At 37.4% G+C, this 25359-nt stretch overlaps 1 protein-coding gene across 6 annotated transcripts in view; it reads left to right on the top strand.

Moving 5' to 3' along the window:
• The window catches only part of KCNK2 (potassium two pore domain channel subfamily K member 2), a 124804-nt gene that overhangs the window by 72692 nt on the left and 26753 nt on the right, over positions 1–25359 (top strand). For all 6 annotated transcript variants that reach the window (XM_014252839.2, XM_088053785.1, XM_088053781.1 and 3 more), the window contains one exon: positions 24571–24731. In XM_014252839.2, coding sequence (XP_014108314.1) covers positions 24571–24731 — 161 coding nt within the window. The remainder of the gene's footprint in view (positions 1–24570; positions 24732–25359) is intronic.

Raw genomic sequence — 25359 nt, 5'->3', positions numbered from 1 at the left:
CTGTATGAGTTGGTATGCCTGCAAGCAAAGTTGTAGTTTGCATCTCAGTGTGTGTTAAAAATCCATATTTTTCAAGAGTATAATTTATTTCTACAGCAATAAGCATTGCACATGCAGATAGATGTACAAGAGCAAGAGGATAAAAATTAATGAATACTAATTTGAACTGCTAGTGCAAATATAATTGTTCAATACAACATTACAGTCTGATGACTTCAATTTTTCACTTGGCAGAAGCAGGTAGTTACAGAAGACACACGTTAATTGCAAATTAAGAGTAAGATAGGTATTCAGGAAGACTAGGGGGGTGCATAATTTAGGCGATGGTGTAGAAAAGTCCTATATGTACATTACCTACCTTCTAGTCATGCTGAGTTTCACCAGTGAATAAATGCTTTTCCAGGTGTGAAAAAATGCAATGTAAGCTAAAGGGAGGATAATTGTCTACTACATACCAGCTAAAAGCAAATAAATTGTGTGGTAGTACAGCCATTAGCTTGTAAAGCTTATCATGAGTTGCTCTCTTTCTCAAGGTGTTCTTATATTGAGTAATAGTGATTAAAATTTTAGTCTGGGTTTGCCCAGCAGGACTGGGAAGAACAACATTTTTTCCTTCTAGCTAATTTACTTTGTGAAAATCATCTTCTAGGTGAGACAACTTCTGATTTTTTTTATTTTATTTGTTTGGTTGGGGTTTTTTTGAAAGCAATTAGAAATATTCATTGATGTTTGTAAGAAATTAGTATCTTAAGTATTTTGATTATTTGGTTCTGTGGGAACAAATCTGCAGATTGTTTCTCCTTCATGAGCTTCACTGGAAATGTGATTTCCTCCCTCTTCTGCACTTGTGTGGGATTCTGGTGAGTTTTGCTGGACAAGTAACCAGAGCATGGAGAAAGCCAAGTGTAATTAAAGAGAAGACACTACTTCATTTGGACATCTTTGCTGTGGTTGCTTCATAGCAACAGCACAAACTGTGTAAATTCAAGTCTCTCTGGACAGAAATTTGATCATGTTTTCAGTTAGTCTACCTTGCCTGCAGGGATCCTTACTCAAAACCAGTTGTCCATCTGAAGTCAATAATTCAATATGCTCAGATACTGTGGGTATGGAAGTATTACTCTAATATTTAGAGGGACAGTAAGGAAGGTATTTGGCAGTGTGAGTAGGAAAGAGAACTGAAATCTTGAAAATTTAAATACTTTGCAAAATCGATCCATGCTGACGTGGCTTCTAATGCTTTGAATGTAAGCACTGTTTGATTCCACAGAACTTGGTATGCATTATAGATTGTGTATTTTAAGTTCTAGTATCCAGTTTTAAACCTATATCTGGTTAAAGATGATATGATTTGAAAACACTGGTGGTATTTTATACCTGTCAGAATGTCATGAGGATTTCCGCAGCTGTAACCAAAAGGAAGAATTAGGTATGTTGGCTTAGTTCCTTCTTGTTTCTGATAGCCAGGCTCCAACTGTGACTTCTGAATAATTGCTTCCTTGCTGTCATCACGTATTGCTGTATAGATTTTTCATCTCACTTCCTTTCTCCAGGCATATCATCTGAATTAAATACCTCTCTAGAATGGATTGGCAACACTTGCTACTTGTGGGCCTCACAAATAAGCTTTTCGCTGTCACTGGCATTAGTTGTGCAGCTTATTTTAGTTCAGGAAGGATTTTTCTTTTTGGAAAGGGTAGATACTTGAAAGATCAGGTCGCTTTTAGTATTTGTTACCATTTTGTCAACCTGTGAAAACCTCTTCTGTCTGAAGAGGTAGCATAGGAAGGGAATTGTCTTCTGTTTTCTCCAATTTCAAAATTCAGAATATTTTAGTAGGTTTTTTTAAACTTTTCAACCACCAGAATTAACCATAGTGAGGACTATTCATTCACCTGTGAATTTTGTAGACTTTGATTCTGAAGTCATGTTATTGGGTCATGTATTAGTGGTGACTTGCTCAGTTTAGCTGAATTCTTTGTAGAGTACAAAAATTGGTACAATGTAAAATATGGATGGATGGATGGATAACTTTAGTTTGCAGGTCCTTGAAGCTTTCTTGTTGTGTGATGCATGGTGTTTGCCATCCACTGTCCTGGTCTCTGTGCTGTTGTGCTGTTTTCTGTTTTGTTTATTTTGGTAACAAACTCTTGGAAGCAATTATTTTGGGTCATTAAGGTAACAACAGAGCCAAGCATCCCAAGTGTCTGTATTGTTCAGTTTAACTGATGACATGTTAGAGATGTATTATACACTTAAACTGCTAATTTTTATCTCCAAGCTCTGCAAAAAAAAAAAAATTGGCATCAAAGTTCCCTCAGATTAAGGATCTGTACTACTTCTAATTTACATAATCTATTTTTATGTGATATTTGAATACTATTTTAAAAATTCCACAACAAACTAACTGAAAAGACTGGAACTTTTTTTTCCACTGTAGTGGCAAATCTTTTATTCCTACTCTATAATCTTTTAGTTAAATAAGACAAAGTCATGTCAGGGGCTATTAGAGCTTCTCATTTCAATTTTTAAGCAGGTAACATCCTCTATAGGCAATAACTCTGGTTTTTTAATTACTTAAAAAGGTCTTTGATTATACCTTTTTGGCACCCACTCTAAAGTACTTTGGCATTCTGAATATAGTCTCAGATTTGGACATAAATATAGTATCATATAATTATAAAACAGTTAGGGTTGGAAAAGATGTAGTTCAACTGTTAACCAACTAAACTGTGTCCTCAAGTGCCACATCTATGTTTTTTAAACACTTCCAGGTACAGTAATTCCCCTGGGCAGCCTGCTGCAGTTCTTGACTGGAATATACTGCAATCATCAAATGCCTATATCATCAAATGCTCTGCCAGCATCACTGCTGGGTTAAACTGCTTCTTCTCTTCAGACTGGCCTGCAGATACCAATTCATGCTTTTATTGAACCACAGTTTGATAAATTCCCTCTGGTCAGAAAAACACAGATTACTTGCAAAATGTCCAGAATTTGAGCTTGTTGAACAGCCATGGCTGCTGCTTGGAGAAATGGGTGCATGAAAATACATTTCCTGGAATTTGGCTTGTGTTAAGGCACTAAGAATCATGGCAGTGTGAAGGCCAAGAAACCTTTTCTCTCTGGCTAGCTCTGGTTTTTCCATGCTGGAAGAAGAGATGGTAGATATGAAATGACGTGTATTAGGGTCTGTAAACTTTGCTACATGCTTTGGACAGTACAATTGGAAAGTGCAACTCAACAGCCTGAGAAAGAGCTTCTCTGACCATATATCTGTCTACTGTCTAGTTGAGAACTGGCCAGAGAAAATGCTCTTACCAGAACAGGAATCCATTATCTGATTCACTGCTCCATTATAGGTCATCCAGACTGAGAAATTTTTAATTTTTGTGTCTCATTATGGGATTTATTGAGCTTCATCTGAGCCCAGAAGTGATGTTTTCTTAGGCTACATAAAAATGTAATTTAGGTTTGCACTTGCCTAAAATGCCTTATTTTGCTATGAGATGGTTTGTAGATCATCTGTGTGAAGAGACTTCTATAAATATGTAATGACTTATGACAAATTCCTATTAATATATATTTTTCACCTTAGTAGATAGCTTTCAAATCTATACTTGCAAGCATTTCATGCTCTTTTCTGAACTTTTGACTGCTAATTAGTCATTGTTGTTAAATTGTTCAGAATTTTCAGACAAATATGAAAGGTAGATTTGATTGCTCAACTAAACCCATAGACCCTTTGTCCATTATAGTGAAGTCACTGAAGACTTGGAGAGGTTGTTATTTGGTACTCTTTGCTCTGTGGTTTTATCTTGCAATTTTCAAGCTGTGCTTTAGCTATGATTGGGGTAAACGGAACAGTAGCCAGTGTGGTTCTGCAGCAATAATTAGAGAAGAAATGAGTCAGTGCTATCAGAAATGCACACACATTATAACTGAGCAACTGCTGCAAGTAGAATATATAAGATAGAGATAGTGTCAGATGGGAGGGAAGATACTGAAATCATTTCACTGCTAGGTGTCTTCTTAAATTCATAGATTCACAGGTAACTCTGAAGCTGCAGAGTGGTTTTTGTAGGTCTTGCATAAATAGGAAAAGATGCTGGCATCCCTGCTGATTTTTGGGTTAGCGTACAGGATAAGAGATCAAATTTTCTTCTTTATTTTTATTTTCTTTGAATTATTTTAGGAGAGAACGATGTTTGCATAGAGTATCCCAATGCTGTGGCAAGAAAGCTGAATTGCTTTCGTGTCCAAGTGTACACTGTCAGCTTGTCTGGAGCTTGGTGCAGAAGGGGTTTTTTGTATGAAAGAACATCAGTGTGATGCAGAGACCAAGGCTTGTGCTCTCTATTTTTTCGTGTTCTGCCACCCTTCAGGTTAACCAGCCCTGCCAGTTGCCGCAGCAGAAGTGAGCTTGATGAACCTACATGATTATTTAATATAGAGAATATTCAACCCTGTACAGTAGAGAGATTTACAGCATTTAAAACACCTGTGGAGATCAATGACAACAACAGGAAAGGAGAGATAGACAGGAAATAAACTGGGAATTAAAAAAATTAATTTAGAATTAATTTCTAAAATTATCTTTAAAATCAAAAGACTTCTCAGAAGAGTCCAGTGAAGGCAGTTCATAAATGTGTGAATGGTTGTATGCAGGAGTAGATTGCAGTAGGATAAGATCACTATTACTCTATTATGTTTTAAGAGTTTGGAAGAATGTGTTTTTTAGGGATTTGTTCTTTTATGAGCAAGTCTTACTACATACTGATAAAAACCATAGCAAATTATGATTGAGAAAAATGGCTGTAATATGACTAGAATTCACTAACAGGTGATTATTTTGTCAGAAGAGGTATGATTTGTAGGAAAAAATGACTATCTTTTACTAGAGCCACTCAAAACAGCTGGAAGAACAGATAAGCTTTTTGGGCTTGGCTGAGGAAGGGCTAATTTACACAAAATACTGTTGTTTTTCTAATTGTATCCAATGTTCTACTCAAAACCACTTTGCTTTCCTATCATTTTACTCCTCTTATGTTCTTTTACCATCTTGATAATAAGAGGCCTCCCTATGAATTGTTTGAACCATCTTGCAGGTATTGAGAAGCTTATGCCTCCACTCTTACAACAAAACATTTTAAAATGTGTATTGTTCTTGCTTAATTTTTAAAATCAGATTTCCATAATGACATGTTACTGGTTCATCATAAAAATAGCAAGTACAGAACTGACTGGAAGTGTAAAGACCCATCTGTGCTACTCTTTTTTTCTCCCACCATGTTTTATATTTGATATTTAGAGCGCCCCAACCTTATATATTAATTGTCTAATACTTCTCTGAGTGGTAACTCATGGAGACTAACTAAAAGCAATCATCCTTTCTGTAATTTGCTGAAAACAAGAGATCAGATTAAGAATAAAATAATTTGGAGATATGATAGATAATGAAGCAGTCAAAATTACTTGTCAGTCAAGAACATAATTTGCAATTCTTTGGTTTCATGTTAGAGATATCCCCTCTCCCGGCTTTGACTGGTTGAATGAGTCTTGTCCTGTGCTCTGCAGCCTTGAAAGGGCAATAGAGGTGGGAATCAAGGAAATGCAGAGACATTCCCCTAGAAATAGCAATTAGATGTTGATGTTATGATGAGAGCCATATTCAGTGGTATGATGAGAGCCATATTCAGCTCTCATTAGCATTGAGAAATTTTGTATCTGACTTTTAGAGAAACCAACCCCTCACGAGTTGGTGGGAGTGGGAGGCTTTACACTGTGGTGCTCTGTAAACCGTACATTTGACAGACATCTGAATGTATGTGCATGGATATGAATATATAAATTATCCACTACGGAAGTGGCCTGTCAGTCTCGGGCATGGCATGCTCCCTGCCAGCAGAGAAGCCTGCAGCAGTGGGCAGCTTGTCTTTGCTGAGGACACATGCTGTGCTGCTTTTCAGACGAGTGGCAAGTGCGTCATAGCATTGCCCCTGTCCGGCCATGCTCTCCTGCGGTTGTAAGATGGTTCATTCACTGGAAGCAAAGACTGAACTGCTTCATTCTCATCCACACAGTTCAAGGTTTACCAAAAGATAGTTTTTTGTGATCTACTTAAAGCACCTGCTTAATGATGGGCTAGAGGAAGGAAGTACTGAAAGCTGTCGGAAGACGCGAAAGATTGCCAGATGCCTGCTAGAACAGCATGTTGCTAAGTAGTCACACAGAGAGATGATGGAAACTTCAACTGCAGCCCTCTGTGAAAATGCTCCCACAGAGATCTGCTTATTAACTAACACCAAAAATTCCTAGCAAGGGAAGCCGAGAAAGCAGCTGGGATGGCGAATTCTTCCTTGGAAAGGGACCATTGGATGCAGAGTAGTGCAAAGTGTGTTCTGTCTCTGGGGATGTTATACTTCTGTCTGGCCTATGGCTTCTGGAAAAATTGTAAAGAGGATACACATACTAAACTGGGATGTTCCTCTGAGTTATCTGAAAGCTCAAGTGGGTGTTCATCATCCTGTGCTGGTTGCTTATTTCAGCCTTTTTCCTTCTCTCCCCGTCTTTTGATATCTTTTGATAACATCTTTTTTTTTTGTTGTTGGTTCATCCGTACCCACCCTGTCTCCTTTTCTATCTGCCCCCAGTCTGAACTCACCTGGGAAAAATAACCACAGAACTAATAGAACCACTGGGTCAGGGGAGGTGACAGCCTACATCTGAATGAGGAAGGGACCTTGAGACAGCAGGGCCACCATCTGGAGATGCTTCATTTTACCACTTTTATCATCTACTTTTTGGGCTAGTCCAGTGATGAGTGCCTGGTAATAAATCTGTCACATAATACATTGCATATCGCACTATCATTAAATATAGCTAAATACTAAATCACAAAGAAATTTCTAGAGAAATTATAATCTAAACTTTCCAGAGGGAAAAGCAAATTTAATGTTTGACAATATTGATACATGCAGATAGTAAATCTAAACATGAGTCAGATAGAATCATATCCAACCATGGAAATTTAAAAATAATGCCTCTGTGACATGTGGTGTAGTTAAAATTCTGGGTCCTGAGCCTACAAACAACTGTGTGTATGCCTGGTTTGAGGGGCATGAGGGAGTCTCTGTGAGTCACAGCCTTGGAGGACTCCTGTGAAAAGGGATTATTTTGAAGCTAGAAGACAACACATGCATGGAAGTACACCTGGGTTCAGTATTTGTGAGTTCAGTGAGGCTTAACCCCAGAGTTTTTCACTCTTATGTTTTGATCTGTGGTAGAGACATATGCTTCTTAAGTCTTTCAGTAGTCATGACATTTTGTTCTTGCTGTGAGGCACTCTGGTAATATTAATACAAATTAATTCAAGTATGCTGGAAAAATAGTATTAATTTTTTCCTTCCATCTGGGGAATGCCACCAGGGTCTAGAGCAAATGCACTTTTACTGAAGCTACTTGTAGGTTTCTTGGCTATATATATTCTTAATCTCTTCAAATCCATGCCATTCTAGTTTTCTGTTGTTTATACTTTAGTTTCATTATTTTATTTTGATGCTGTTAAAGTATTCTCTGGCAATCTTTTTCCTTTCACATAGAAAGGTTTCAAGTCCAACCTAGTAAGGTACTCCTGCACTGAGAGCTTTTGAAACTTTCTTATCTGTTCTAAGAGGGTAGCTGTGTTGTAGGGCAGCTGCAGATGTTCCCATAACTTACCTTCCTCAGAGCTAATGGGGAAGGAAAATAACTGGAAAAGTGAAAGACCTTCAGAGAAATGTCTTCTTAGTATGTAAGAATATGAAGACTTCTGGTATTTGGCTACAATAACATGGCTCAGCCACTCCATAGGAAGAACAGTATGACACAATCTGTGTAAAATAAAATTCTTTATTCCCTGACAGCACAAATAATGTATATTTAAAGGTACGAACATATGTTTACACATATGTGTTTGCATCAAGGTCTTTTAAATATATGTATGTGTTGGCATCTCTGTAAGAAGTATATGGCTTTACCTTTTAGTAGTCATTTACTGTTGCCATCTCCAGACAAATAAGTGTATGTTAACAACTTCTGTTCTTACGGAAATTTCTCTTCAGATTGATGCAAACAGGGGAGAGGCTGAACAGCTGTGAAAAATCAGAGCTCTCTTATATATATTTTGTGCCCAAGATCGTGTTCTTGATGATGTTTTATGTGTTAGTTTGCATGCAGCTGATACACCTTGGTAGTTGCTGTATGAAGTCTATTGAATATATTTGTCTCTGGGATGCAAAGACAAAAATGATCTCAGCTGGTGCATATATAAATAGGCACTGATTTCAAACCTCTGAAATTCCAGTCTGAACTGGGGTGACAGAAGTTTTCACAGCCAAATGGCTGCACCAGCGCTGACCTGTAACTTGTGGTGTTGATGTGGTGACATTTTGATGTTCTCTTTGCCCTGATACTTCCCTGAGGGGTGGGAGGGTGAAAGCCCTTCATTCTTTCAGTTTTGTCCTTCTGAAGCTCTTGGCTGACAGGTGAGCTTGAGCTTCTGATTTGTGTTTTTGAGTGATAGCAGCAATGATCTTGTATTTGGTCCCTTTGAGAATAGCGTAGTGTTATGTAATATCTCTGAGGGATTTTTCAAGAATTTTGGGAGGCCTACCAAGGATCTACTTTATGCAGGTCTAATCTCTGGTAGAAAAATGAAATATCTTCTAGAAGATATTGTCTTACAGCTTTATTGAGGATTCATACTGTGGTCAGAGCCTCTGGCTGAGCCCTGGATCCTGGTCTTGGTTATTGTCAGAGGGGTTTTATTAGAGCTAAATTCTGTGGGGTTCAAGAGTTTGTCAGACTTCTCTGCAGGGGGTGTTATGAAAGAAGTGTGGGAGAAAAGAAAATTAACTTAGTAACTGTAGGTGAAAAAGAATTTTCTTCCTTTTTTTTCCTGCTCTTCATGTTCTGAGGTTGCAAGGCTCTTCAGCTGGGACATCTCATGTCACTTCTATAAAGGATGCAATTCCTCCTCCATGCTATGGAAGATAACAAGCAGAACAGGGGTAGCTGGTAGCTGAGGCCAGAAACAGTTGTGGGGAGTAACATCTGAGGATGGGGAGTGAGCAGATGTAGCCTTTGTACCAGTTTAGAAATGCAGTGGAGCAGAAGGACACCACTCATGTGGCTTCCCTGAAAAAGAGGAATTGAGTTAGCAGAATGTCTGGCTTACTTTTTCTCAAAAGAACATGGAGAAATTTTGAATAGCTGATTTTGTTCATCAGGGAGCTCTTACAGAAAGAAGTTGCATTATAATTTATATTCTTAATTTTATTACAAGTTAGTCCAAAGGCCAGGTTATACATTCAGTTTCAAGCTCTGTATTTTTCATATCCATGACATTAGCTTTGCAGGGCGATATTTGTTCTTGAATCAGCTTGAGAGTGGTAGGATTTAAAAGGAGTGATAGTAAAAGGGAAATATTAGCTGCTTAAAGAAGTGTATAGCTTTTAGCTCAATCCTAAAAAATTGATTTGAGGTTCCTTCTCTCTCAAGCTGATTTGGGAACAAAGTTTCTCCTTGTCTTGAACCATTGTTACAGGCAAGCCTGCATCTAAGAATATCGATGCCAAGTAAGAAATTAATTTTTCGTTGGCTAAATGCTGCCGCGTGCAAAAATTAGATACCGACTAGAGAAAACTTTGTGTTTGGGGATATTTTTATGTGGAAACCTGCATTTCCTAGTCTAAATTGTGTGGTAGTTTGTAGATTCTCAGTTGATCAAAATGATGGTTAACAGTGGGAAGCAGTAGGGAAGACTGGCAGTGCTCTGGATGTTTATTAGGACTCTGTAGTGTGTACCAAGGGTTTATGAGCACAGGGTTGAACGATACTGCTGAGGCACACCATCGAGTTTTCAGCTGTAGAAGGCTGCATGGAAAGCTTGCTTCTGGCCTCTGTATTTCTCCACTGCAGACATCACAGTTATGATATATTTTTTTTTTCCCCTCCAGTTCTACTGATATATGAAAATGAGCATCTGGAGGCTATTGTTCAGGATAGAGGAGGTAGCATCAAGTGGCTTAGTCATATCCAGTAGCCTTTTTAAAGATGTTCAGGGAAATAATTTTGGTATATAGAGTCAGTTACTCCCTCTCTAGCATTGCATACACTTATTTTCAGGTCACTGTGTTCTTTGCTTGAATTGGAAGACACATTGCCTATTTAGAAATAGATAAATATATAATTTAAATTATCTTTATTTATTTTTCTTTTTGTTAATACGTACCGGAAAACAGATTTAATCTAGAAGGCAGATTATTTTTCGAGAGATATTTGTTGAAAACGGTTATTTTATTCTAGTAGTTGATTTGCATTTTAATTGGTAAAAAACGTTCTCAAGATAAAGAAGGTGGTTTGTGTTTCATGATCAATATTTTGTGATGTCCAGGTTCTGAGGCATCTCATCAACACATGTAACCTGAAATTTCGCTTTCAGAACAGTACATGTTGGTGTTTTCTTGAGGGCTTTTAAATACTTCTGAAGAGTCTGATTTTTAAATCTGATTCCTCTTTTTCACTTCAACAGATAGGGGACTGACTTTTTATGGAGACTCATGATTTGATCCATTTTTATTGTAGTCTGCATGTATTTGTAACCTGTATAAGTTAACACTGTGGGCAAGAATGCTCAAAGCTTAGTCTTACTATCTTTTTTGGAAGGACATTTCTTGTTTGCTTCAATAAATGCAGCAATATGGATTCACAAGAGCTACTGCTACTGTATTTCTGGAACACTTTGATTTAGCTTGAGCTAATTTCTGGAGTAATTTTCTTGACACAAGTAACAAGAAGGAGAGGCACATCTGTTGCACCCAATTAATTTTTGTGTGTGGATGCTGCATTAGTATAATTGAAGACATGAAAAGAATATGATACTATTATGTAGAATCTTTTTATATTCTCTCTGTTTCCTGATTGTGGTTGTATGCAAGTCCTATGTCTACTTACTCTCATAATGGCTATTCCAATTAGAGGCAGCTTTGGATTCTTCAGCTTTACTTGTGTGCCTTCCTCCAGAAAGCATCTTTACCCATTTTATTCTACTGAAGGAATTTGAGAAATCTGAGAACAGTATTTCTTTTGAGAATAGGTTTCATCTGTAGATATTTAATTAAGGATTTATTTAGGTTCAAAACTTTTTATCCATATTGATCCTTATAAATCATAGAACCAAATATAAATTAGACTTAAGTAGAATTGTTTAGAAAAAATATTTCTAGTCTAATTTTTCATAATTTTAATGTATGTAGTGCTCTAGACTTCAGCTACCAAGGAACCCAAGTTATCAGCAGTCCCTTCTGGAAGAACTGTTATGGCCATTCATGCACTTATAATTCTTACGGTGTGGGATGTTCTCCTCTTTTTTCCCTTTCTTTTGTTATGTTCTGAATACAAAAACACTAGTTTCATCGATTTTAGAAACTACAGTATGGAAAATCCTTGGGTCCCAGGGATTCATCCTTTTGATTGGAGCTACTGTATGTTGGACCACAGAAATACATGACGGTAATTTTGTGGTCTTATTTTGTGGAGAAAAATTTGCTGCTTAAATTCTTTCAACTTAAATACCTGGGGTGCAGTAGAGTTTTGATTAGTGTCTTGGTAGCCAGCTGAGAGCCTCAAGATATTTTGGTTTTGGTGTGGAAAAATTTAAATTGTGAGAAGATAAATACAGTAATATTTATACATTATCATTTAAAAAAAGGCATCAGAAGATTTACACTGTTGAATACCGCTTGGGGAATATGAATAACCATATAATTTATAGACTCAGAGAATGGTCTGGGTTGGAAAGGAGCTTAAAGATCATCTGACACCTTCTGCTAGACAGGTTGCTCAAAGTCCCATTCAACCTGTCCTTGAACACTTCCAAGGATAGGGGATCCACAGCTTCTCTGGGCAACCTGTTCCAGCTCCTCACCACCCTCACAGCAAAAATATCTTCCTAATACCCAATCTAAACCTGCCCTCTGCTAGCTTACACCCATTCTTCCTTGTCCTATTCCTACATGCCCTCGTAAAAAGTCCCTCTCCAGCTCTCTGGTACCCTTTAGGTACCAGAAGGTGCTGCAAGATCTCCTCAGGCCTTCTCTTCTCCAGGCTGAACAATCCCAGTTCTCTCAGGCTGTTTACATTAGAGAAGTGCTCCCTCCCTCTGATCATGGCCCCCTCTAGGCTTGCTCCAGCACTTTCACATCCCCCTCTTGGAGACCCCAGATCTGGATGCGGCACTGCTGGTGAGGTCTCACCAAAGCAGGGTAGAAGGGGAGGATCACTCTGGTGCTGGTCACACTTCTTTTGATGCAGCCCAGGATAAGGTTGGCTTTCTGGGCTGCCAGCACATATTGCTGGGTCATTTAGCTTCCATCTCTTGGTGTGTAAACATAAATAATTCATTTGATGGTTCTTTTTCTACCAAGAGTCACAGAGCCAGACTGAAAAAGCAAAATGGCAACAAACATTTTTTTCCCCCCATTTTTGTGATGACAGATTAAGCTGCAAGATATACCAAACTGACACAAAATGCTCTTACAAATATTTCTACCACCCAAAAAATAGTCCTGGTTAAAGCAAGCTAAAAATTGTTAGGCTTTGGTTTGATATTTTAATTCCTTGCTGGAAAATTAATTTTTATAATCTGAGGATTATGGATTTCTCTTAATGAATAGTCTCCAGTAGACTTAAACAACTGTAGCATAAACAAATTAATGTAGCTTTGGGTGGAATATTTTTAAAACAATAACTGTTTTCCCAGTTATACCAATAAGGTTCCATTCTGGTTGCTTGAGTAAAATGAGATCCTGTAAGAAAAAACAGCTGGAGTTGCAAAATGTTTTAGAGTAGTATCTTTCCATACTAATTCTATTTAGGAGTCCTATTTAAAATAGGAGACAATTTTGTTTTCATGTTTTGGACGCTAGCTAGTAACTCTAACTTCCTGAGTATAAAGCAAGCAATATTGGGGAAGTGTATATTGCATTTCTTTCTATGTTTGCAATTGTTACGCAGGTTTCTGCAAAATCCGCTGCCCCTATTTACCAAAAAAAATTGAGGAAACTAATTTGCAACACTGGAAATCTTAGAAATATTATAATAGATATTCTTGCTTATATTGGCATGATTTTCAGAATCACATATTCCTAAATAAAAATGGCAATCTTTGGAGGGAGAAGAGGATATCTTTTTTTTTTTTTCTGGCAAATATTTTCTGTGTGAAAATACAAGTGCATTTAAAGACAATGAGTGCAGATTTCTTTCTCCATATAGTTTTTTTCCTGAAATATATCCTGGGGAATTTTCAATTCTATTAATCTTCTTTTCCAAACTGACCTAATATGGAATTCACAGCAGCTAAAATGTTGATGAAACTTTCCCTATAATAGAGGATGAGCCTGAGCTACTATTTGCTTATTCTGGTAATAATGAAGTAGTAGTGACCTTCAGTGGGGCTAACTGGCAGATGTTATTTTCTGCAACACATTTCAGAATGTGATAATAGCATATATTGATGTTAATTTTTCTATTGTTATTTGTTAAAAATGCTATTAATAATATTACTCTTCTTATAAGAATGAATATATATATATATATAAATACTACTGTTCTTACCTCCCTCTTTTAATCCACCTTAAAAGGCTGCAATAGCATGGGGTATGCTTTAATTAATGTGTCTTCTCAGTGCAGGGACAGGTCTGTTTAAAAGTCATTAAGATTTAATGTCCTTAGCTTAAATAATTGTGCTGTCCCTATCTCGGTATGTGCTTTCATGTTTTAGGGGAAGAGAAACAATATGATTTTATATTCAGGAAAAAGTTTTACTTGTCTTTCAGATCAAAGAGATATTGTGCTTTTGATGAAAAGGGAGCTGTGGCTTTCAGAACAAGCACTGACACTTAAGGAGAGACAGAAAAAAGTAAATGGAGGCTTTTGTGATTTAAAATTGGCAAAGCTATTTATTCAAAGTAGGAACTAGATCAAACCTTCATCCATTAAACTTCAATTTTTTTTGTTGAATTACATCAATATGAACTCCTCAAAGGCCATTCCTCTTCCTTTTCTGCCCCCATTTTACTGTTTGGCAGTGGTAATGCAATCCAGGACTTCGTTAGCTTCTGGTATCTTCCCTGGGTCATCATTTGCTTTCAGGTGGGCTGTCAGGCTCTGCAAGATATGAAATACCCTCAAGTACTTTAGATTTAAATAGGACAGAAGGCTGATAGTCTCCACTGGGGTCTAAAGGTTGGGGGGAATAGCTGGGGGTCTCTTGGGAAGACCAGGGAAGAGACAGGTTGTACCCTGTGCCTCACAGCCATGCGGGTGAGAAACATTAAATGTGTGAGTTGATGATCTGAGGTCAAATGCTCAAGCTGCTTTCCTTTTGATTTTCCCTTTGCTTAATACTTAATATATATTTTTTTCTTTTTTTTTTTTTTTTTACTCTAGTTTGGTGTGATTTTTCAGAGACCATAATCCATACCTGACTAGAGGAAGGTATATACATATCCCACAGTCCAAACAAGTCCAAGAGCTGTGTTTGTAGAGGCAGATGGCTCTGCAGTCATCAGTCCACACTAGATTAGCTATTTGTATTCCAGCTTTGGAGGGTAGGAAAAGAGGTGGAATAATCCTTGAGAAGTATCTTTATGTGTGGCCATTTAAAAAATATTTTTGTTTTAGTGTTTCTTTCCCTCATGAGCTGAAACAAAAGATTATATAAATATAAGATCTTTAGCAGAAAGCCTTCTTCTCTGTCTCATGAAGCATTCTATCCCAGTTTGAATTGCTTTCATGTGTGCAGGTGAGGTGATTAGAGACTTCTAAACGATTCCACTTGCTTTGTAAAAGAAAAATCATAGCCTGTATACTTAAAAAAAGGTGTGAAAAAAATAATTGCTCACAATTTTTCTATGTGCTGAAATTCATGTAAATCACACTGGCTTTTTTCAAAAGCAAGCAGGGAATATAAACAAAATACTTCAGTGTATTAAAAGCACAAAATTTGGAATTTATTTTACACTGCCTGACAATAATAATTTAAATGGCTTTACAAGATGCACGGAGATAATATTATGTTCAATTACTGCTCTGTTTGGAACTTCTGTTTAGAATCACAAACTTTTATAAGAAACTTCTTCTCTGTAGATTCCTATCATTAGACTGCTGTCTTTGCCAGAGATCAAGTGAGAATGTCTAGAGTGGTAGCTCACTAAGTGGCTTGGATGAAGGCATGGAGCTGGCATGGCAAGACTCTTCTCTGAGTGAAAAAGTCATTGGTAGGATGCTGGTGAGGCACAGAGGGCTCATCTTCCACTGTCTTTTGAAGCACTCTCACTGCAGAGAAAAATCCCACACACCTGCATAGTTTAAAGTCACTGAAAACCGTGGAAGCAGAAATTAATTCTTGTTCCTCAGAATATTTCTGCAGTCTTCTAATTGCACTTTCTTGAATTACTTGGATAATGACATTTTATCAAAAATCTTTTGTTACGTGGTGTGGAATTCTATGAAATTAAGGAGCTGGTGACAGTGTGATTTCTATCATGGCAGTGCTGAAAAATCAGTTGAAAATTTGCCAAGAATTTCCCCTTACAAAGTATGTGCTTGTTCATTTTTGCAGATGTGTATGCTGAAAGATTGAGTATGCTCATGCTCAGTTATTTGAATGTTACCTGAATAGAGATAAATGTAAACATTTTTAAAGTAAAATGTGTTATTTCCTTTGCTGAATCAGGCATGTAACACCTAAGTAGTTGGAAGTCAAAGGGGAAATTCAGTGGAAGTTATTTATGTGCAGTGCTTCTTTTCTCTGTTTGTAAGATTCTGTATTAGTCTTAATTCCAAAGATTACTGGAGCAGAAAAAAATGAGAATAACAAGAAATAAGAGACTATTTCACACCTTTGTGCACCTGGTGAACCTCACTGGCAAAATATAAATTTTAAGGAAAATAATACTATGAATAAAAATATTCAGAGCATTTTATTTTAGAAACTTGGTAGTATTCCTTATTTTTTAACTATTACATGTTTAGTTTTATAATACATTGGTAGGACTGCATAGAGAAGCATTTTATTAGTAATAAAATTCTCAGCTATTTGACATTATGCACAAAATAATGTGTGTGTATATATTTTCTCTTGAATGCATATATTCTCTTATTATTATTTGTCTTAAAAATTTGAAGCAAGTCTGTATTTAAATATGTGCAAATGAGGAATTTTTCTATCCTGGTATAGATATCCCTATAGATATTTCTATCATTGCTGCCCATCTCCCCTGGACTGCTGTTTTTGCCCGGATTTCCCTGGATACATGGGCTGTGTACGTGTAGCTGACCAGGAAGAATAGATACAGGAAGAAAAAAACTGATGAGCCAAAATAATTGCAATGAACTGGGGGAGGACCTCTTGAAGTGAAACAGGGTGTGTGAAAAAAAAGTTTAAAAACAGGAGGAGGATTGCGGCTTACCTAACAGGTCAGGGTACTTGCACTCATTTTGACCACTTGTATCAGCTTGTATCTGAAGTCCAAATCTGCTGAGTGCAGGATTATGTGGTTTGCAGTTCTTGTTTTAAAATCTGTGACTTCACTGACACCAAGGTGTGTTTACAGTTTGTTGATCGAAGTCTGGCATAGCTTTAATTCATGAGTACTTTTGTCACATTTTATTTTCTGTATGGAGGACAGAAACATACAGGCAGAGTAATTTTCCATTCTGTAGGAAAGCATATGGATTGCTTTGCCTCTAGGATGGAGAGGCCAGCAAGAGCCTGTTTTACCCAGCACTCACTGAGAATTGATTTATTTGTAAACAAAAATGCAAACCTGTTTCTTCAGTTGCTTCTAGGGAACAAAAGGAGAGGTATTGTAAGAAAGCGATCAAACTCTAGAAAAAAATTATTTCAGATTTCCATTAAAATTGTAGCATCAGGTTATTTTTTGTCATTACATCTAAAATTCACTGTTTTTATTTTTCTGTGGATCATCTGGAACAATTTTTTATCTACACATCAATATATTGCTAATGAATCTTTTTGCAGAATTAATGTTGCTTTGTCATATCTGGTATGTGTTTACGCTTCAAAGAATATGTGGCAAATAAAAGTTTCATGAAGTGGTGGAATATAAACATTTCACTTTAAAGTACATCATGTATTTGCTAGCTGTGTTACCCTGGCATCTTGTTCCCATGAAGCAATCTCACTCAGAGAAAATAAGCAAGTGGGAGATTTTGGGGTTTGGAGCTGATTCAAATTTGCAAGAATAAGAATTAGAGGTAAAATTAATGCAAGCAATAATAATAACAACAAAAAGGAAATAATTGAAAAAAGCACAGAAGTTCTACTACTGATGAGATGCAGATACTCTTTACTGGGCAAAGTGACAGCTGAATGAAATGTAGAATCTGTGCTGGGAGGCAGAGCCATCTGAGTTGATGTTTAAGCTTCTAAGAGTATTTTAACAATTATTACCCAGTTCCTTTGGAAATTGCCTTAGCAACTCAATGTGAGCTGTTGAATACTGCCATATCCATACAGAGACCTTTCCTGGAGTACTCTTTCACCTCTCCAGTACAGCTGATTTGAAGAAAACTTACTTTCTATGAATATTTATAGCCTGTTCTTTTACAAGAAGTTTTATTGATTTGATTAGTGCTCCCACAGAACACAGATGAAAAGAAACCACTGAAAGGAGATCAACCTCTGTCTTGTCAGTTCTTGAATATTGCACACGTTATTAACGTCAGTCTAGGCTTTCCTGTTATTATTCCTAGTTATAAGAGAAGTATTGGTAATGTCTTTTTTTCAGACAGATTCAGAATCAGTATTTTAAAAATAAGTATTTTTAATGTCTTTTTTTTTTGAGACAGAACACCATAACCCTCTAAATAGTCTATTCACAGTTGTGTGACACAGTGTTATGGGTTAGTGCTAAAAATCAGATTCTTGTAGTTTGGAATCGAGAGAATACCAAACACTCAATAAACATCAGCAATTTGTGGCAACATGGTTCCCAAATCACTGACTGAAACTGTGAGAATTGGTTTCTAGAAGCTGGAGTGGGTGAGTGAAGTGGTTGAGTCACCAGCCCTGGGAGCATAGAAATGATGTGTAGAAGTGGCACCTAGGGACACAGTTTAATGGTGGGCTTGGCAGTGTTAGGTTAATGGTTGGACTCAGTCTTTAGAGGCCTTTCCCACCCTAAACAATTCTGTGAAGAAATTATTCCAAACTTCTGTAAAGCAAAGATTTTCAGTTTGGTTTCTCTAAAATAGAGAGAGTTTCATCTCTCTTATTGCACAGGGCTCTTCCATCAGGAGGATTCATGCAGGAACTTCTTAAATTTAAAAGTTAAATTATTTTCTTTACATGAAGTTGATGAATTAACTTGAAGGAGGAACACTATCTGCATACTCATGAAGAGATCCACAGGCAACAGCTTGTGAGCGAGGGCTGTAACACATAGTGTGTGCATGGATGAAAGAATTCAAATGGATATACAGTGCAGAAATGTTGTACTTTCAAAGCAAGAATATTTGTATTCAATTCATTTGGGGTTTAGATTTTAAAATAATACTTGTACTTGTTCAGCCTTCAGATTCTCTTGCTTTATGTTCAGGAATGTATGTGTATGCACATGTATTGACACTGACAGAAGGGGAGTCCAGAGTCTGTAGATACTGGCAAACATCTATCGCTGTGCATCTGTATCTTGGGTAAGCTTGAGGGTCTTTGAGACCCTCAGGTGACAAACTTCCACAAAATAAGGGTCAGTGTAATGCATAGTCCTATGCATCAGCCACTGATTTGGTGTGAGTTATGGACCTAAAATGATATAGAGAATTTTGGACTTTCCTCTGTGCTTCAGTTACCTGCCTGTAACAAGGGGAATAGGAATTTTCCAGCTACTTTGCAATGTTGGGAAGGAAGTCACATGAACTGGAAAAGCCTTTGTACTTGTACTATCCAAAGCCATAAAACCTCATGGAATATGTGTTTGTAAATGTGCAAATATATAACACAGACATACACAAGCATGTCAAAGTGGCAATGTAGGAAAGGGTTAAGAAAAGGAAAGGAAAAGGGATCAGTGTAAAAATGTGGATTTGTTTTCCACGTGATGAACACAAACATGGAAGTTTTACTATTTCTACAGTGTATGCAGGGATTTCCCCATAATCAGTATGGGTACAAACATTGTCTTTTTGTTTCATGATTATGTCTAGACCATTATTTATGCTAAAAGGGATATCTTATTCATCTGTGATTAAATGCACATCTCTGCTTTGGCACTGTTGGGCACAGATGTATTTAAAATGCTAATCTCCTGAGCACAAGCAATGATCCAAAGGGGAAAAAGAACATTTATTTCTTCCAGAAATTCAGTGAGGTACCTTTTATAAAGATTTCCAGGTAGCTCCTCAGGGCCTGGAAAAAGCATCTTTTGCTCCCTTAAAATCAATTTGTCATTCAGTATCAAAACCCGCGTGCGCCCCCTGAAAAGGGCAATCACTGTAATTGAGCTGGGTGGTCAGGGTGGATGTGAGCCCATGGCAACACCGCTGTCAGAGGCACACACAGTTTGGTGGCTGAGGCCAAGGCCATGGCAGCTGCTTCCCATGGCTCCAGCCTCCTGGGAGTCAGCAGTCAGGAACTCTGCCTTTTCTCTGACTCCATGAAATCTCAGCATCAACTTTCTGTAATCCGCTTTTGTGTAATTAAGTGTGCACCCCTTCACCAAATTATTCATCCCTCAGTATTGAGCTGTTCCATCAATGGGCTGCATATCCAAACCTACTGCCTAGAGTAGTTTCTCATACTTCAAAATACACAACGTTAATTTGGGATAATTTTCAGTTTATTTATTTTTGATACCTCATGAATGTTGCCTTGTCTAATCTGAGGTTTGTCATAAACATAGAGAAAGCATTTACTTGTATTTGAATTTGCATTTCCCTGTATAGAAAGAAAATGTTTCAGAACTTCCCCAGAACTTTCAATCCCACTTGAGGTATTTGAAATAAATGAATCATAGGTGGTGGAGCTCTCTTCCAGTCAATTTAGCAAGTAAAATCTAGTCTTAGAATTCTCAAAAGCACCTATAATCTCTCATATGTGAAATACTTAATTGCAGCTAGTTTCAGTAGATGCCCCGCTTTGTCTAGGAATTTTATGTAAAAAACATGCTCATTTGGAGTCTCTATATTTCTAACTCCACCTTGAAAACGTGTATCTATAAGAGTTTTCTGAAGATATTGGTTAACTAGAAGGCAAAGGGATCTCTTTCTCTAGTTAAAAGAGAAAAAAAAATAAATTAGTTTTCAGCCTTCCTTTTTATGAAGGTTTGAATACTTTTAGATGCTTAAGATTTAAACAATAGTGTAATGTCAATTGTATGAGAATTTATAGCATTTCAAGCTTTTCCATATTTTCAATATAATCTATTGTTTGTCACTGGGGGGAAGACTCAACTAGAATTTGAAACTTGAAGCATTGTTTTGCTCAAAAGCAGTAATATATAGCTATTAAAGTTGCTATTATCTGCTTAACAGTGAATCTGCTTCTCATGGGAAACTTACAGATGCTTTCATTCTCCCAGAAATATGTCAAAAAAGACAATATGAAAATAAAGAATCCTATAAAATCTCATTTTGGTTTTTTTTTTCCTTCCTATTTTGCATAGTCCTGCTTTCATCTCTATTGCTGACCGAAGGGATAAAGATTCCCTTTGAACCTGATTTGAATCTCAGAGACTCCTTGGAGTTTGGAGCTGAAACCCTGGAATATGTTACTTTATTGAGTGGAGCAATTAGTTACAATCTACTTGCAATGTGCTTTTATTCTTAATTCACTCAGGGGTTACTGGAAGCTCCTTCTAAAATGCATTTCTTGTCCACAGCTGCTTGTCAGAGACAAGTAAAGGCACACAATTTAGCAGAACATGAAAGGGATTTGGTGAAATTAGGAAGCAAATCATCTTCCTGGTTATGAAAGTGAAGTGAGGAGGGTGCATTGGGGAAGAGCAGTCTGAAAAGGATACTGACAGTATTTTGGATGGAACAGATGCCATTTGGCAAGTTAGATTTTGTACTCTGTACTGTTCATGGAAGATAGCATTGGTTAAAATCTTTGAGGGAAGCTTTCCAATGAATTTAGAAGTTTAAATCAAGCAACTTGCTAATTTCCACAATCAAACCCAAGCATACTGGTTGAAGTGGGGAACGGACCAGTTCTAGGAACTTTCCCCTCAGAAACAGGGGATGGGATGAGCTGCACAGGACTGAAAATGTGAAGAATAAGCAAGGTACTGAGGCTGCCTGTGCAGTTGCACTGTGCACATCCTGTCCCCATCCCATCCAGAGAAAGAGCTCTGAGGCAGGGAAAAGGCAGCAGACCGTGTTGTCATGTGGCTGATTCCCCAAGGTTTCTCTGTGAGCAAGGCAGCTCTAGCCAGACTTTATGCTGCCTCTTGAGTGGAAGGGGGAACTTGGAAGTGAAAACATGCCAGGGAGCTACTGCAGTGGGGCCACATGTTCCTGCTCTCCACATGCAGGAGCTCTGTGGTTACACAAGGATATGCAGTGGCATTCCTATCACCCTGTTCTCTTCTCACAGCACAGTGTCCAAAATTAAGGTTTCCTTGGTTTTTACCTAGCAACAGAATTCTTCTTTTTTGTCTTTATTATAATTATTTAAAGAAAGAAATAATACTTTTCTGACACAAACCTCTCGGGAATTACATCAACCATATGAAATATAAATACGTTTCCTCTCCCTTTGTATAAATAATGGATTAGGTTTTCACTGGAGAAGCTGAGAGTAGGCTTTAAGGACAACTTGTGTAACTCACAAAGTAGGCTATGGTGTACAGCAGCAGACTGTTATAAAACATGACACAGTAGGAAATGTGATTAATGTGTGATGGAAACCCCTTGGTAGATCAGGTTGCTAAAGTATGTACTGTACCCTACCCGTGGTTTGGTTTATGTTCATTAGCATCTGGACAGAAATAAATTGCTACCTGGTAGAGTGTTATTTTATCCAGTAATGTGTGATTTAATGATAAAATTATCACACTATACCTTTTCTGTGTTTATGGAAGAAAAGCAGTTCACAGTTTTTAGGATGAAGAACAAGAATTTGAGTGTAAAAGTGAACTATAATCCTTCCTTCAAGGATGACATAAGTCTGACTTAGGAAGAATACCCAGAGCTGATTGTGAACTTGGTGTCCTCATACCAATTAGCAGCAGATGAGAAGCATGCTGTGGAGCAAGAGCCTCTGTAAGAGCTCTGGGATGCTCACAGAGTGCCTGCTTGTTTTATGGGGCCAGCCAAGTAAAACTCCCTTCTTGGCATGTGCTCCACTAGGCTGGTGTTTTGTCACCATTGCAAGACATTGCTTTTGTAGACAAGTAAATAAAAAGTGACTGCCAAATCCCCAAGCATGAGTTTTCTAAATCTGGTGTATCCAGACCCCTGATTCTAAATTGCATTAAGACCTCTCAGGAATTATAACCTGGAACAATTCAAGCTTCTGTTGATGCATAAACAAGAATGTTTATGAAAACAGAGTAGCTTGGATCTGTTTGTCCCTTTTTGATTGGTGATGAGCTAATTTTATTTTAAATCTTGAGTCTACTCCTTGGTGCACGAAGGGACAGAGTGAACTCAGTGGAGCTGAAATTTCCTGAATTATAAGTTTAGCCCTGACTCTGGTTTAGGGAAGCATATTGGGCTGGTCTAAAGTTGCTGTGACTTTTTCCTAGTTTTCTGAGTCAGGCTTTCTTTCATATATGTGTACAGGGAACATTTACAAAATTGTAGGACTCTGCAACATGTAATTGATATTTCCTGTGATTTTTTTTTTTTTTGACAAGTTTTATTAGTCAAGATTTGTGGAAACTTTTAATATCATCTTTCTTTTCTCTGACTGAATTCTATCAATATTGCATTTTTGTTTACATAAGTACAATCTGTAAGCTGATTTCAGAGCAAAATATCTAGGAGTAAGATATATTCCCAGTGTGATTTATTTTTATTTTAATGAATCATAGGATGTCCTGGGTTGATAGGGATCTTAAAGGTCATCCAGTTCTTACTTCCTTGCCATGGACAGGGACCCCTTACACTAGACCACATTGCTCAGAGCCCCATCCAGCCTGGCCTTGAACACTTCCAGGGATGGGGCATCCACAGCTTCTCTGAACAATCCAATCCAAGTTAAGTGAGGGACAACTTTGTCTTGTGTGTTCTGAAAGGAAAAAGTAGTTTTAGCAAGAGAGCCTTGGTGCAGCTTACCTACATGAGAGCAGAACCAAAAACTAAGATAATAGGTTTCATAAAGACAATCTATATGTTAAACCATCATGCTCAGAATATTTAAATATAAATGCTGATAAATAGCTAAGACATTCATAAAATGTGCTCTGTATTGTAGGAATTTTGTCACATTGTAAAAAAATATTAAGCTACTTTAAAAATAAAATTTGTTGGATTGTTTTCAAAAAAAATTGGAATTTTTTGGGGGAATTTGTGTGCATATGATGTTTTTCCTATGAAAAATTCAAGACACTAAGACAAATTTCTCAATTACATGCCAAACCACTTTGCTTTTTATTTGCAAGTTGTTTTTTAACAAGAAGGTAATATTAAAAGAAGCTTTAAGCAAATTTCTAAAGATAAGGTTTTTTTTACAAGTTTTCCCGCTTGCCTCCTTTGAAGGGCATGTTATTCTGCTAAAAAGTGAAAGAATGTCAGAAATTCTGGGTTGTTACTGCTACTGCTCACTCCAAACGTTCTTTGGAGGAGAAAAATGTTTGAATTAAAACTTAGGACTTAAGTTCATCGTGCCTGTCTGTAGGGTTCTGCCTATGTGACCTTGCCCAAATCATTAAATACTGATCCTGGGAGACGTACTTGAGCACATTCCACAGGTGCTGGGCCCTGTGCTCTTTGTATTTCACTTTCTCTGTTCTAAGTGGACCAGCAGCAATCGAGCCATCAGAGGAATTTCAGGTGCTATTTTACACAAGCCTATGAAGATAAAATGATTTCCACTTTCAAATGGACAGAGCCATGAACTGTATCTCAGCTTTGTTCAAAGGAACCAAAGCCTTTAATAATGAACAATCTAGGCAGTCCTATTTATTGTAGAAATCCCTGTTTTGTTCATCCAAGTGGTTTGGGTTTTTTTTAAGCTGCTTCACTTTGAAACTTGGCCCATGTGAAGGAAAATTGTGTGTTGTTTACAGGTGCTGCAGCCTGTTAAAAGCCCATTGACAGACACTGGCAGGCTAAGGCACAGATAAACCAATTGCTATTAACAACATGTAGCAGGTGACAAGAGAGTAGCTCAGTGAGGATTGTATGACCTACATTTCCATTTAATTTCTCACAATGTTTGCTGTGTCATATGGTTAACCTGGTTAGCCTGTTTTTAACTGTTCTGTTCCTGCAGTTCTTTTAAAATTTGTAATGTATTTTGTGTAACCTTTTAAACACCTCAAGTTGTTTGTAATTTAGGCTTTGGAAACATCTCCCCACGCACACAAGGTGGAAAGATATTCTGTATCATCTATGCCTTACTGGGAATTCCTCTGTTTGGTTTTCTGTTGGCTGGTGTTGGAGATCAACTAGGGACAATCTTTGGAAAAGGAATTGCCAAAGTAGAAGATACCTTTGTTGTGAGTATGCTGACTGCCTCATTTGGTTTTTTTTCTGCTTGTTCTGAATCTCACAAGTGAAAGGAATAGCCTGAAAAACAGGGTTCATTGTTGCAGTCAGATGTACAGGAAGAGATAGAAAGGACTTGTCACAGTCTGAATTTGCTAATGAACACCTCTGAGAATTGGGTGAAGTCATTCCCTACCATGATTTATAGTTGGGAAGAGGAATAAGACTCAAAGAATTTTTTTTTGCTCTGCCCTTTTTACTTGTAAGCTTGCTGTGATCCTTACACTTAAAGGTTTTTCTACAGACTGTGATAAGAAATGTATTCACTGAGATTTTTGAAGCAGTGAATGCTTAGTAACCAACTTTGTTTGCATCAGTACTGCAAGTGTTAGGACTGGTTTTCCACATCAAGCCCTACCTTGCACGCAAGACACCTTTTCTTTATAGAAAGGGTCTGACATGGCTTTGTTTTTGATACGAAGCAAACTGGGCCTGTGCTAAGAAGTCTTATGCAATAGGCAAACACAAGCTTGAAAGCTTTTTAAGAAAAGGCATGCATTTTCAGCTTTGAAACATCAGTTCATGTCCAGACAAGGTACTGGTGAATAACATAGATTTCCATTGAGATTTGCCTGAAAA

This window comes from Pseudopodoces humilis, chromosome 3, assembly GCF_049639895.1.
Source record: "Pseudopodoces humilis isolate 2021_Gansu_Grassland_sample_001 chromosome 3, ASM4963989v1, whole genome shotgun sequence".
Lineage (NCBI taxonomy): Eukaryota > Metazoa > Chordata > Aves > Passeriformes > Paridae > Pseudopodoces > Pseudopodoces humilis.
This window is presented reverse-complemented; position numbering and strand designations above follow the sequence as displayed.